At 44.8% G+C, this 15557-nt stretch overlaps 1 protein-coding gene across 4 annotated transcripts in view; it reads right to left on the bottom strand.

Moving 5' to 3' along the window:
• The window catches only part of LOC124205985, a 53495-nt gene extending 44396 nt beyond the window's left edge, over positions 1-9099 (bottom strand). The window contains exons 1-5 of one of the 4 annotated variants that reach the window (XM_046603593.1): positions 8356-9099; positions 8145-8212; positions 7698-8054; positions 7218-7305; positions 1615-3897 (exon numbers count right to left, since the gene is read on the bottom strand). In XM_046603593.1, coding sequence (XP_046459549.1) covers positions 1615-1718 — 104 coding nt within the window. In that variant the 5' untranslated portion in view covers positions 1719-3897; positions 7218-7305; positions 7698-8054; positions 8145-8212; positions 8356-9099. Of the gene's footprint in view, positions 1-1614; positions 3898-4431; positions 4970-7217; positions 7306-7697; positions 8055-8144; positions 8213-8355 lie in introns of those variants that run through there. The other 3 variants (XM_046603590.1, XM_046603594.1, XM_046603592.1) reach the window with 3 other exon arrangements.
• Between the last annotated feature and the right edge of the window lie 6458 nt (positions 9100-15557).

The raw sequence follows: 15557 nt of genomic DNA, 5'->3' as shown, positions 1-15557 counted from the left end.
AGCATTTCATCAGTCGTCAAACGTATGCAATGAAGAGTTAAGTATATCAATTTATAAAAGCTCGGTCTCTCTCCATCTTGGCAAAGGTCGTCCATCTCTTTTGATGTTGGGAATTCTTCCGGTTCTCCACCTTTCCCTTCTCATTTCATTCGGAAACACGGAACGGGGGGTGGATGGGGGGAAAAGGGAAAATTTTAATTTCCTTTTTTTTTACATTTTACATTTTACATTTTTACTTTTTTTTTATAATTTATAGAAAAGAAACGACGCCGGGACTTTTTATTTCATTTTATTTTATTTTTTTCGCTTTTTATTTTGTCCACGACGAAACGACGATGATCAAAAGAAACTTGCTCTTATACCCCGAAGCACATTTCGTTGATTTCCTATTCCAAATGGTCGCAATCCAACGCCAGAAAAGAGGAGAGAAACAAAAGAAGAAAAAGAAGAAGAAGAACTATATACTTTTTATAGATCTTCTCTCTCTCTCGTCCGTTTTTCTTCTTTTTTTTCCCCCCCATCCTTTTTAGACATTTCTCCTAGCGCCCGGGCCTTACGCCGAGGATACAAAAGAATTAAGTTGGATATAGTCTCGGACGCTTCTTCTTCTTCCTTTTGTGTGTGTGTGTGTGTGTCCCCTTGCCTTCGCTATCTTGTATAGACTTTCTAATCAGAGTACGGCCATTATTACACACTCCCATCTGTACATCACTCCCCCGTCTCCATCGCCAAAAAACATCGTCTCTTAGTTCAGTTCACCCAGCGTTGGATATGGGTGGGGAGGGAGGGGGAAATGACTGAAAATCCACCAATTAAAATTTGTTTAAAAAAAAGACAAAAAGGATTTTGATTTTTTTTTGTTTATAGGTTTTCCGACTTCTTAAACTGCCCGACCCCCGTTTGCTGCTGTTTAAGAGCTTCAGAACAAGAAATCCCATTTGATTTGACACGGTAAATAGATGTGTATATAGCGCGGCCTGCATACCCCGTGTTGTTGTTGTATACATTCGTTTGACGGTGGAAAAAAAAAGTATTTAGTACACTTGACTACTTTCACGCAATGGCGGTGATAGGGGGGAAAGGGGGGGAGAAGAGAGAGAGAAAAAGTAAAAAATAAAGAGGGAGGAGCACCTTATTTATAAACCTCTCGGCGGAAGAGACAGACAGACAGAAGGGGGCCGGCAATATGGGTCTCATCATATGTGTGTGTGTGTTATATGCACACAGTATATATAAGTCTGCGTGCGTGTGTGTCTGTGTGTGTCTGTCGCATCAACAGTTTAGAGACTAGGGGAGAAGGGTTTTCTCTGGCATCCGGCCCATTTCCCCCCCACCACCACCCTCCTCTTATGCCCGGTTCCCATCACATGAGAGCGAAACGGACTGACCGCTAATATCATATAAATAGTTTTTATATCTTTCTGCTATTGCTTTGACTATGGCGATTGTCGAATTAAAACAATCGGAGGAAATCCTGCCAATAAATCGCCACTTTTTCTGGGGAGGGGGGGAGCCGGTTGTTGTTGTTGTTGCGATTCAACAACCGGAAAGAAACAATCGAAAGGCGAATGGGTGGAAAGAAAGAAGAAGACAACAACTGTTCACACACTCTACCTGAGCAAATGTCCGTCCCGTTTGCGTGAATTCTGCCAAGGTGTGTCCTCGTGACGGTAGGCCTTGCGGATGAGCGGCCCGCACGAACTCAGACGGTTGCCCATTTTCGGTTTCTTGCGGTGGGTTCCTGCGGCCGGCGGATGGACGTAGCGACACGTCACACGACACACACCGCGACACCACACACTGCACACACACAGACGCACAATTGTTGATGAACGCACACACACACACAACACACACACTGTGCACCGTGTGAGGTGGAGGGGCGTCCAGGTCCTGCGTCGGATAAAAGTTGCGACCGGTCCACTCTGAGGAGTCAAGTGGAGCAAGTGGCCAAAAAAGGTATCTCGCTCCTGGAGGTACCTCACACTCCCACAGTCGCGCACACACCCCCGCACACACACACACACACACACCGGGTTGGCGAAATACAAAAAGGAAAAAAAGGTCCGTCCGGAGCTTTCGAGGTTCTCTCCTTCCAACAGATAAGCTACACCACCACCTGGAAGAAGCCCAACAACAACAACAACTTTTTTTTTTTTTTTTTTGTTATTTCGTTCCTTCTATTTTTTTTAAAATATTTTGTGAGCTGCGCTGGGTGGTGTGTCTCTCCTCCTTGTTGTTTTTCCGTTCAAAAGGAGGGTAGGGGGGAAATCGAATTACGTCGACGTCAAATAGATTTTTGTATTTTTTGGTTTTTTATTTTTTCTTCTTGCTTTTTCAAAGCGAAATTCCGGCTGTTGTTGTTGTTGTTGTCGTCGTCGTGTTGTAGCCGCCGAAAATCAATGATCCCCCAATGGTGGAGGGGTGTCGTCGTCTCTTTGAGTCCTACACAGTGGAAGAAGGAGTAGTAGTCGTCGTTGTGCTGCTGCTCCTGCTGCTCCTCCTCCTTTGCTCATGGCTGGTCATTGATCCGTCGACTCCGGGGGTTCTCCTCTCTCCTCTCCTCTCCTCTCTCGTATACACGTCACGTGACCCAAACTCGGCGTTATTTCGTCCGTCTCTTTTCTTTCGCACTGACAACACCGGAGCCGCGCACCAGAGTACACACACACACACAGATCGGAAGCTGGAAGGAAAAAAAATAAAAAAAATCCTGTTTCAAGGATCCTTTCGAATGGGAAGGAAAAACAAATTTTTTTCTTGGTGGGGAGAACCAGGCGGGAACAGCTGCCGCACCCGATTGGGTCGTCGTTTTGACACGAAGAGACACTAAACGTTTTCACGTTACGGGCAGCAACACAGGCTGTTGGTTAGTTGTTGTTGTAGTTGTTCTTCGACTTTTTGTTGGTTTTGTTTTCGGCCCTTATGGTAATTGGATGTTGGCAATTTCCAGTGCGACTAGGAGCAGCACAGGAGAAGAGAGGAGCCGAGACGACGCCCACACGGGAAACCTCCTGACGATTGTTGTTGGTGCCGGCTGTGCGGACGGGCAACGACGACGGTGGTGGTTGTTGCTGCTGCTGTTGCCAGTGCAGTAGGAGCAGGCTCCTGATTTCGCTTTTGGCGACCTCCTCTCCTCAGCTCTTCTTCTTCTTCTCGGGCTGGGCTCTCCATGCAGACGGCCGTTCTAATATGCAGAAAGGCTGGCCGGGAAAGGATCCCACCGTCCGTGTCGCTTTCTGGCCGGAACGATGAACCAACCAACCAAATTCCGCACACACTCACAAGTCAGTCACTCCTTTCCCATCTGTCCGTTCCTTCTCCGTGTTCTCTCTCACCCAAAAGCCGGCCCGATATTATTTCACATCCCAAAACAGACACCAAATAATATCCAATCGAGCTGCTCCTGCTGCTGTGAGTATAGAGAGGAGCCTGGAAAGAAGAAAAAAAAGAAGAGAGAGAGAGGACGGCCGGGGTGGTGGAGATATATGGGTTGTTGTGTAGTTGGGGAGTGGCCCAGCAGCTTCAGCAGAAATGGGGAGGCAGTGCCGCTGGATGCTGAATGTGTATGTGTGTGTGCTGGCGAGAGCAAGAGAAGAGCGGAGGGTGGTGGCGGCGGTGGGGAGGGACGGGCGAGAGCACAGCAGCAGAAACGACTACAGCACTACACAACTCTCGTCTCAGTCTTGCCTACGTATTGATCGCATTCTCTTTCCCCTCTCCTCCTCCTCCTCTTCCCCTTTTGGCGGAGTTCGCAGCGGCGGCGGCGGCGGGTCCCGGACACACACACACACACTGATGGTGAAAAGCTCCCGACGAGAGAGATCCAGGCAGCCTCTCTCTCTCTCTCTCTCTCTCCGATCCTTCCTTTTTTTTCTCTCTTTATGGGATCCAAACCTGCACGGAATAAAATCAAATAATTCCAATTAAATGAGAGATACACACACACTGTCAATAGTTTGGCAATGTACACATTTGGAGTGGAATTTGAATCGAATATAAGCGAATCAATTGAAAGTGTGGCGGGGGATCAATGCTGAAATGGGCAAAGGTCAATCGATTACGCAATTGCGTCAAATATTTCTCCCATCGAAACCAATTTCGGGTGATTTTCGAATTCAATTTCATTACAATTTGGGCAAAGAAATTGCAGTTGTTTGATTCTAAAAAAAAATATTAAAATACAACCAATTGGCTGTGATGTAAAAAAATTGCTGGACTCCGATGTCCATCCAAACCCCCCCGGAACAGACAACAGCGTCAATTTGATTTGACGATTTCAAACACTTGTAATCAAAAAGGAGGTTGGTGGAGAGAGGGGGTAAGAAGGAGGAGGAGAAGGAGAAGGGGATGAGATTATTGATTCGCCATGAACAATTTACACGGACTAAGATCTACAACACACACACACAGCACACACACAGCACACACCACTCTTTTTCTTCTTCTGTTGTTGTTGTTGTCGTTTCTTCCTTCACTTCTTCCCGATTATTTTCGGGGTAGAAATTGACAAATAATTTCCCTATTCGTTCACCAATCGGTGCGTGTGTTTGATCGTTTTGTTTTCTGCGGGTAAAATTTCGCACAGAGAGAGGGGGAAAAGATGCACGACACTTTCAGGGCGGGCACTGTGTGATGATGGCAGATCCAGTGGCTGTGGCTCTTTGGCCCTTTGCTGATTTTCTCCTCTGGCACACAAGAGAAGAAGAAGAAGAAGAAGAAGGAGGCAGCTGAACTGCACAGTCTGGTCTGACTGGTGGCCGCCACCCAATGCCTCTTTCACTCTCCACGCTCACACACAGCAGAGACAAACGGGGAGGGAGGAGGAGAAGAAGAGGTGGTGGTGGGTGGGAGAAAAAGGGACACGACAACGGCGACGCGCTACGACGGCGACGACGACGACGAACCAAAAGCGGATCTTTCCTTCTTCCTCCTCCGCCGACCAGAGAGGAAACTGGGAGGGCTGATGGGTGGTGGGTGGGTGGGTTTTTGAGAAAAGAGGTACCGACGAGAGCGCAGGAGCGAGAAACGCCGACGAGCACCGTTTGAGTGCGTGTGCCACAGCAGCAGCAGCAGCTCTCTACGCTGGCGAGAGATGCTGGGGCCAGGCCATGTTGTTGTTATATATGGCGGAGCTCGGCGGAGAGAGAGATATTTCTCTAGCTGGCCCCCCCACCCCTGCAGCCCAGCAGCGCTCCTGCAAACCGACCCAGCCGGAGAAGGAAGGAAGGTGGGAGGGGCGTCGGAGCAATAAGGCGGGATTCGCCAGCGGAAAACCAACACCCCACACACACACACAGTCAGTCAGTTAGACTTTTCTTTTTATATATATCCACCACCAGCAGCAACCACCACCACCCATCGAAACGGGCCATGTGGCGTTGGGCGACAGGGATCGCGACCGGAGCAAAACCCTGTACAACTTCTTCTTCTTCTGCTGGATGTTCTTTTTCTTTTCCAGCCGCTTCAATGGCCGATGTATCTCTCCCCCACCCTATTCTTCTTTCTTCCCATCCATCCATCCAGCCACCTTAACCTAACCCTAGCCAATCCCTTTGACGTTGTTCTTCTTTTTCATAATAGATCGGAGGGCGAGAAAGAGAGAGAGAGAGAGGATATTGTTCATTCCGCAGACAGAGTCGGGTCGGCAACGGCTATTGGATTAATTCCACCCCTCGTTAGATCTAAGAAGAAGAAGAAAAAACTTGATTAACGTGTAGACAACACCAAAAGATCCCCACCACGATTTCTTTGGCGACGAATGTGTCACGAGTTTCCCTTTTTGTCTTTTATTAAGAAGGAGCCTGCTGGAAAATAATGGAGAGTAGTTTGAATGGGGGCAAACTGGTTTGGCCAGTCCCTATTCTTTCACAAAGACGTGATTCATATTTGTGATATTTGTTCGAAGCAAATAAGACAAAACGAGTTTTAAGAAGGAACACAAAAAATTCTACCCGATGGGGATCGAATGGATGACCAAAAAAAAAAAAAAAAAACCGAACGGAGAGAAAGCTGGTCTTCTATATACCATATAGAATATTTTCTTTCGTTTGAATTTCAAAAAAAAATCCCGTTAAAATAGTTCCACGACTGAATCACGTTTCGTGCAACGGCACGGAGGTCTGTGGTCCCAGTAATAATTCCGCCAGTGATTTCCTTTTGATTTTGGGAGAAGAAAAAAAAAAGTTGTTTTCTCTTCTTCTCCTTGTTGTTGTTGTTGTTGGAGAACAAAAGGGAGGGGCCAGCGTGAGCAACTCAACGAACCAAATTGGGAAAGAGACTGACGTGTGTCGTCCCTTGTCTCGTGTGTATCGATGAGCATCGCCTTTTGTGGGAGAGGCCAAAAGATTTCTGCGAGGTTGAATGGAGAGGAAGCGGACGAGAGAGAGAGAGCCAACAACAACAACAACAAGGAAGAAGAAAAAACAAACGCTTCCAGCCGTCCCGAAATTGGCTAGCCGGCAAGAAGAAATCAAAAGGAGAACCACACAACCCCCAGCCCGCCCGCCGTTTCTCAATAAATGTCGTCATTTTCCATCCAGCCGGAAAGTAATAATGCCCGAAACTATAGAGAGAAAGAGATAAAAACGGGTATTTTTCCACAGATTGGCCGGCTACTGCTCCAACCCCCCCTGGTATACAAGGAAAAAGACTCTCGCCAACCCCCAAATAAGAAAAAGACAATTTGATAGCCGTTGAAGGAAAACGAGAAAATTGCGGTTAATCAAATGGTCGTCTTTGTAAAAAAAAAATAAATAAATAAAAAAGTATAGACCCGAAAATAGGAAAAGAAGAAGACGATCAGTAAGGCTGACGTTAGATCTCTCTAAAGGGTTCCTGGCCGCCTGTGTGTGTGCTGTCGTCCTGGGCTGGGTATTATAAACGTCGTCTGACGCGTTCATCAGAGTGTGGAGCCCGCCGAGCAAGAAGCCTAGAGAAGTCAATATTTGGCCGGTAATGCATAGCACAGCAGAGCTGCTGCTCCTCCTACCAAAGAGCCGGGCGAAAAGAAAAAAGGGGGGTGTAAAAGGAAAAATCACGCGCCCCTCTTTCTTCCGCTTGCCTATCTACTACTTAAAAACAACATCCCGAGAAAAAATGTTGGCTCGAAAAATGTGGTTGTTTCTCCTTTCAAATTGATGATATGGACAGACTGGACTGTCCGTCAATGTCTGTTGACTAGACACAAGAAAACAGAAAAAACTACAACAACTTACGTCTTGTGATGTGTGCGTAGTTTCCATCTGTCTTTTTTGGACGTCGCCGAGGAAATGCACTAGCTGCTGTTGTTTGTTTGCGCACCTCCTATATAACCCCCTCCGGAGAAGAGAAGAAAAATAAAAGAAATAAATAAATAAGAAAAAAAAAAAAAAAAGGCAACGCTCGCACACACACGGGCTGGACACAAATCTACCATCCATCTACTTCTACGGGGGGGTATACATACTACTACTACTTGTGTGTCCGGTCCGCTCTGTTGAGCACATGTCTATTACTTTTCCCTCCTTGACTCTTTGATATCATTCTTCTTCTTTATCTTTATCTTTTTCTCTCTCTCTCTCTCTCTCCATCTCAAGTCAAACAAATAAAGTTACACCAGACAAAGAGAGAGAGAGACTCGGACAAATCACAAATGAAACAAAAATAAAAAAAGAAGAAGCAAAATGTTATGCTTTTTTTTCTTTTGACGTCCTTACGTAACGATGAAACGAGTTGAGAAAAGAGAGAGAATCGCGATTGTTGTATCCGGGTCGATAATTTCGTGCAGAGAGCGTGAGTGGTGTTGGGGAGGAGGAGACTGCACGGTAGAGTACTACTACTACTACTACGCAGCTGGAAAATTTTCATAACGAGCAGACGTTATGTAGTCCGGATGGAGTCAGAAGGAAATCTCTCAGCGAATTTATGAAGTTCTTCTTCTTCTTCTTCTTACGGTTCGTCGTCGTGATGGTGTGTGCGAGGTATATAAGAAGAGCTGGGTTTCGACCGGTCACGAATTCCCACTCCTTTTCGTACGCCGAGCCGAGACGTGATTTTTCGGTACGCGAGTGAAGCTATAGTTGGAAAAGAGAGAGAGAAAAATATAGAATAAAATACAAAGATCTGGAGAGGGTCTTCTCGTAGAAGGTAAAGCAGCAGTTTACCTGCGCGCATGTTGAAGTAAAGAGGCACAGGAACTCGTTTCGGCTTTCAAGTCTGCCCGTCTGTCTGTCTACACAGACAAAAATAATGATTATGAAACTCTAACGTGACTAATGAAGACCGAAAGTCTGACTCTCCACTCCGTCGTTATGAATGCGGTTAAACAACATTATAAATTTATGAAAGGTGTTTTGGGGGGTTTTGTTTTCTTACCGGCATGGGGGACCGCATGGCCGTGGGGCTTCACCAACATCGACGAGGTGTGGCCACACTAAATCAAAGGGTCACGAAATCACGACGACCAATGATGGGAATCAACACAAAAAGCCAATGGCCATGGTGTGGCTGTTTCGACTGGGAAATTAATGGGCAATTGGTGCATGTGGGGGTTTATGATGTGCCGTGTGTGGCAATCAGCTGTTGGCATCTCTCCTTTCATGGACTAGTGGAGTGTGGAGGGAAAACACTCGAAGATGAGACTCTAGCCAAGTTGAGTTCAGCATGCGAAAGAATCAAGGACTGGGGGATTTGGACACACCTGAGGAAGGCCACATAGGGTTTGGTAAAAATCAAACGAAAACATGGAAAGGGAAGAAATGTTGTTGTTTTTGGACAGGTACAAGTTCAAGAGAGAAAAGTCATAGGGCGTCGTCTCTGGAACAACGCCCGTCACGGCCACTCTCTGAATTTATTAAGAGCCTCGGCATCTCTTTTTTTCCACGAAAAAAGAAAAGTTTTGTTCCGTTAAAGGGTCGACGACGAAGCCAAAGAAATCACATCATCATCGCTTTATTCACGTGTGTGTGTCGCTGTCGCGCCAGTCCACCCATTTCGGGGTGGTTCTCGACCACGACAAAGCCAAGAAATGAGTTTGCATGACGACACACATGGAGCCGTGTCGCAGGTTTTTTTTCAGCAGATCCTTTTGGTTTTGGCCTTTTTGGCTCGGAAAGTTGTGGATTATAGGCAAAGGACGATGACTCGATTTGGAGGGAAAACCGAAAACCCCTCCATGCATAGTAAACAAAGCAGACGGAGCAATCGAGTTGCAACTGCCAACGCCAGTTGGCGCTGCTCGACAGAGTTTTACTTTCTTTTTTCACCGCTAGATGCGGAAGTGTGCGGAAATCTTTGATCTTCGCTGCCATGGTTACAGCCTAGGTGATTCGGGATTTAAAAAAAAAGAAAAATGACAGTTGCGCAGCTCCTTCACGGTTTATTATCATTTGTTTATTATAATTAGCTACGTTTTTTGGCCAAACCGACAAAGAAGCTTCAAGCGTCTTGCTGCTAGATGGCACTCACTCTCCAGTAGCTCTCGACTTGGAAAGAGAAATTGGTGCGTTATATAACGACCCGTGTCAGCTTGCCTTGCGCAAAGATTATCCATTCAGATATGCCCGAAAAATATAAACGTTCGAGACGACGTCGACGTTGACTGCACACTATTAAAGATCGATGAAAAATCGCTGTGCCCGTGTGAAAGGGGGGCAGAACAATCGTTTTCAATCACTCCTTTTTTCACCTCACCCAACCCCCTTTTGAATTAGGGTTATTATTACACGACGCGCCGTCGTGATAAAATCACCTTAAACAAATTTGTTAGGCGCTGCAGTTTACTGAATGCGAGGTTTTCTTTTCTTTTTTGACTGCCTCTGTGAATAGTTTATGAAAGCAAAAAACTCAATTTTGCCATAGAAGGGTGGTGGGTGGGTGGGTGGGAAGACTGCCGCAAATAAGGCAATTTGCATGAAAATTCGTCAATTGACATGCAATTTGGCAATTTGAATGCGGACTGCAAGTTTATTAACTCTTCGGTTGTTGCCAGAAAATCATATTTTCCCGACTAGGAAACGAGTGTAACTACATTTTATAGGCGTGTAATCAAATAAGTTGGGCTCCGTTCGCAGCTCCCGCTCGTATATAAGCGGCCTGCAATAAAGCGAGTAGTCGATAAGCAACGGGCAGCATTTCAAACATTCTTTATCTCCGGCTCGATAAATTCCACAAATCAAAATGAGCTGCTAATAATGTCGCTTTTCAGCTGTATATTATTATTATATAATAACAGAAATTCATTACGGGCCATCGAACAACAGCGACATTGTTTCGACAACAGATTGATACGCATGAAATATAACGATTGAAATGTGCGCAGAATAATATATAGGAGTTATAGAGATATGTAACTGTTGATTGCCAAATGGGCAGTTATCCAAAACTGTTTACTATACAACACATCTAACAAGTTATAATACAGCAGAAGCAGCAACGTCATTTTCTTTTGTTGGAAAAGATTTTCGAGCCGCTGTCAATTATGAATGAATCCTTCTTAGATTCAAGTGAAGATTCTAATGAAATTTAGACTGTGTGTGCGCACTCTGGCGCTTCCGCCGCCGCCCCCTCAGCTGTTATATACAATTCCGACTATATCAATTATTAATGGGGTAAACTTTCCTTACTTTTTCGTATACGAATGTTTAAACTTGATGTTTTTTCGCTCCTAAGGGCTTCTGCAAAGTTGGTTCGCTGCGTAGGAGTCCAAGCTTCTTGTCTATTTTTAATAAACAGCTTAAACATATTTGATTCGACTCGTAACGTAAGTATATGGGAGATGAGATTTCAGGCTGCACACATTCCGTGGTGTTTTAGAAAGGTTGGATGCGCAAACGTCTTCTCGTCTATTCACTTTGGAGCGCGGGCTAATTTGTCAAGCGTCCAACTTCTTTTTGAGTATATCTTGACTTCTTGAGTAGCAAAGTTTGATTCATTACTCGGGTCCCGACGACATGGCAAACGACCAACAAATCCCGTCATTGAAATATGACATAGTCCTGAAACGCGGCCCACGGAGGCCAGCAACCCTATGCTGCTGCTGTTGTAGTAATAAGAGAGAAACATTCACCAGAAAATGAGATATCCGACATTTATAATATCAAAATTGGGTTTTCTCTTTCTGCTCTGCTGTGTATGGGTATTATTATTACCAAGCCAAGCAAAAAAGAACATCAACTTTGCTGGGGGGGATTTTTCCCTTGCATATTCATCGACCATATTATCCAGGGCCGAACCTGCTGTGTGTGGGTATTATACCCACATCACGACTGGAATGGCTGTGCATGACTGGAAATGTTAGAATTTTTTGGCGGGATTGGAAAATGGATTGGACGCTTAATTCTCAAACGGATCGGACGCAGTCAAAAAGTGAACACATTTTTCCTAAAAAAAGAAAATAAGAAAAAACAGACACACAACTTGTTTTCGTTTCTTCTGCAACGCATAACTACCTGCTACGCCGTAGAGAGAGAGAGATGATGGATGGCTGTTGGCATCCATTTTCTCTGTCACCTGTTTTTCTCTAAACAAAATTGTGTTTCGACCAACAAAAAATTTATAAACGTGTATAGACTTTTTGGCAATGAAGTCCGTTTGTGTCTAGTAATAATGGACGAATCGCCGAGAGCACGTCAGCACGCCTGGATACCGACGCCGCCGACCTCTCATCTAGCACAGCTCCTCAGCACAGATGGCTGAATAACTTTTGTGCGCGACTCCGGCCCGGCGCTACAAATGGTCGCAAAGATTTTCGTGTGCCAACAAAAAAGAAAAGAAATGATTTGAAAGTCGACGAAGTCAAAATAGCCCGAATCTACACGTAGTATACACATAAAAAAGAAAAAAAAAGGCATTTAGTTAAAAGCGCGATGGCGTCAACCGTCGTATAATGATAACAAAAAATGTTACCCCCAAACGCCCGTGCCGCCGAGAGATGGAGAAAAGCGATTTCCTTATAGCTCAAATAACCCGCCAAACAACTTTTTGAAAAAAGAAAAAGACAAAAATTTAATGTTGTCGATAGTCAAAACATATGGTGGTGGTGCGCGCGGGATCCCTGAAAGGATTCAATCGTAAAAACTTTATTTTTTTTAAGCGCTGGGCTGTTGGCCTTTGAGCTGAAGAGGGACGTATAAGTGGCAGCAGCAGCAGCCATAGCTGTGTCTTATATGGCGCAACTTGGAGAATTTCGACATTTAAGCAAGACGTCAAGGTTTGTCAAGGGCTTGCCGTCGATATAGTGTATATAAAACGATGGCATATAGCTAATGCCGAGGGCCCTCAAACTGTGTGCAAATCGGGGGAGTTAATTTAGATACCCAAATGAGATAAAAGGAAGCCATTCGCGGCGTCCACGGGCTTTTATATTTAGGTTCGATTCGCTGCTGTACATAAGTCTCGGAAGTCTTTCTCCTTTTTGGCTTATTCCTAATATGTTAACGTCCTATGCCCAACCTATACACCTTGTATCGACCGAATAGGTCACTTGGGTTCGTCCTTCAGGATCCCGAAAGGATCGAATGTGATTTAAAAAATTCAGAAACCGATTTGCAAAGAGTGTGGTGCATATAATCTGATCGATTTCGACCGGTCTAGAATTATTTGACGATGAACAGGTGAACGTTGGCTAATGCGCCCCAGCAGCATGCAGCTCCAACGACACATGAAAAAAACATCATCAGCGAGTGTAATAAACACGAACAGCACATACTGTGCTGTCTGCTGGGGTAGTAGTAGTATACAATAGTCGGTCGTCAATAAATCGAAAGATCGTCATTTATAATGAATAAGAATTCTCTGCGGGGCTAGAGAGACGACCAGCACATCGCACACGATGACTTATGGCCCCTGTGACTCATTTAGGAATCGAGCACACTTGTGCGTGAGACCTCTCTTTTTATTTTTTGATTCGGCCGGCGGCCAGCAGCTTTTTACTTAGTTGCGGCGGGGAACAGATCGACAACTAAACAAGTATAGACGTACTATAGATATGTATGTATATAGTCTCTATATACACAATCACGCTACTACAATATAGATCTATATAATAATATAATACCGTGGGACTGCTGGGGTACCCGCGGGCTCCTATACATTGTCACGTTAGGTTCGCATCATGTCAAACTAACCTCGATCCTTTGCGAGTTGGTTTTCACTCGTTCCTTTGACCCGTTCTCGCACAGTTTCAAAAAACTGGTGGCCCCCTTGGCATGGCCCCCGTGGCTGGCCGTCTACTTTGTGCGGATGTGTATGTGTCCATCCTGTGATGTACACACATCAATATGTATCCTATAACGAATGACGTTTGATTTCCAGCACGATTTTGTAAACTTGTATCTTTGATGGCGCACTTGTGTTCGCTGTCGTCTGATTTCATTAGACGTGTGAGAGATCAATCTTTTCTTATATTTCATTATTGATTGACGCTAGTAACACGCCTGATTCTTTATGCCAACATTTTGCTAGACATGGAGAGAGAGAGTGTTTAGACGTGTATACAATCGCCAAACTGCCACTAACACGTATGCAAATGGAATATTTGTGTGTGCTTTTATTGTCGCCTTTTTTATTTCTTCGCCGAGACTATCTGATATATGTGCTAGCTGGTAAAATTTCCTTTTATTTCTTATTTTTCGTTCGGGAGAAATGTGTCACCTTCACTCACACAGTTGGCGCCCGGCACCAATAGCTGTGCACACATCTAAGCAAAGAGACGAGAGATGTATGTTCCCCCGGCAGCAGCATTTTTCTTTCTCCTTTTTCTTTTCCATCAGGCAAGAAGCGACTGTGACGTTCCACAATATAACAGTGAACTTTCCCCCCTACCGTCGAGCTGCGTCTCAACTTTTGTCAGCTCGAGTTTGCGTCTTGGACCGTGTCAATATGCCGCTAGATTCTAATATACCGCCTCTTCTTTCCCGAGCTGTCGATCTTCGCAACACCCCACCAGCACCAGCACCGTCTCTACATACAAGAAAACTTGAAATAAATGAAAACTAGAGCTCCTATAGACTTGCGAGTTTCTCTCTCTATGCGCATTCACAGCCCATCACAGTTTGGGTTGATGTTTTGTATAGCGTTTCTATCAAGTTCGATGATGTATCCGCCCGCCATCAATCACCATAGTGAACGCAAGATGCAGAGCAGCAGCAGAGAGTTTGGCTTTTGTGTATAGGCACAATTCTCTCTCTCTATGTACAGCCCAACATCTCGACTAGAGGTTGACTTGATTTTATAAAAAACGTTTGAGCTTTTTTTCTTTTATCCCGCAGTGAATAGAGACTTGATGGCTCAATCCGCGGCCAAGTTCTATATACGCCAACCGATTTGGTATATTTTCTGTTGTTGTTGTATAAAGACTGCGCAAAGCCACACACACGAGTCACTGGATATATACATGTTCTACAAGCTCATAACATTTTTTTTTGTTTTTGTAAGTCAAAACAAAAAGGTTAGATACTAGTTGGAGTCAAGCGTGACCTAAAGAAAAACAGGGGGGGACCAGAGATTATGTGTGTAATCGATATAAGCGGACTATAATGTGATTTTTCTCTGTTTTCTCTCTCCCTCTCTCGAGGCGGAAAATTTTTGGACGAAAATGAGCCCTTGTAAAGAAGCTACTATAATGCTGCCATGTCTACGTAGAATAAAAATAGTGTACTACCTAGTAGTAGTCGATGGAGAGACGGACCTTTTTTCTGCTTTTGCGCAGGTCCTTCTCAGCCGACAAAGAGTCGAACGCACAGGGGCTTCATCCGGCCCATCCCACAGGTCGCTCGTTGACGTTCGAGTCTCTCTCTCTTCAAAAAACATGGGCAAGGGGAGGGGGAAGGATATATATTTTACCGATCGTTACTCTTTTTCCTATAGAGACCATCAGTCGCTGTTGCCGCTCTCTTTTTTCCAACCCCACTCAGATCTCCTTGTCAATGGATAAAACATTTTCCCCTCAACAAACCAACCCAAAAAAATCATTTCTTTGATGAAAAATAAGAATTTACGAGCATTCATATCCAATACGAGACCACAGGGCGTATATAAGTGAATTCTTCGGGTCCATCAATTTATTCTTTGCTGTGATCTGGAAAATTTCTTCAGATGCTGACAACAGGAGGCATGACAACAACAGGCTGGAGGAGATATATGTAAGGTCTGGCCTACAGGATCGATCGGATTTCATCAAAGTATCTAACCGGGATTATAATGTCGGCCGGCAAGATTTTCTATATAACATCAATCGTCATCAGGTCGTATAGCAGCTAGCAGCTAGCTCTGTCTCTTTTGACTATTTGTATCTCTCTATAGACTGTTGATGCTCAACTAGTTCCTTGTAATAAACTTGACTCGGTCGTGTAAAGAGATACCACCACCAACCCCCAATCTATATACTATAGTCTATTCGATATCCAGTCAATTATACAAAGTGTTTGTCTTGTCTTTTCAATCGCGCGCGTCTCAAATGTATCATTTCCGCAGGGCAAATTGCTTCGGGCTTTTTTTCCGCGCCCCCGTCATTTCACCTGGCTTATTTGCTGAGGCGGGAGGGTTGCTGATCCTACTACGTATAATTACCAGTCCAA

This window comes from Daphnia pulex, chromosome 10, assembly GCF_021134715.1.
Source record: "Daphnia pulex isolate KAP4 chromosome 10, ASM2113471v1".
Lineage (NCBI taxonomy): Eukaryota > Metazoa > Arthropoda > Branchiopoda > Diplostraca > Daphniidae > Daphnia > Daphnia pulex.
The sequence above is the reverse complement of the archived record's forward strand: the minus strand, read 5'-3'. Positions and strand labels throughout refer to the sequence as shown.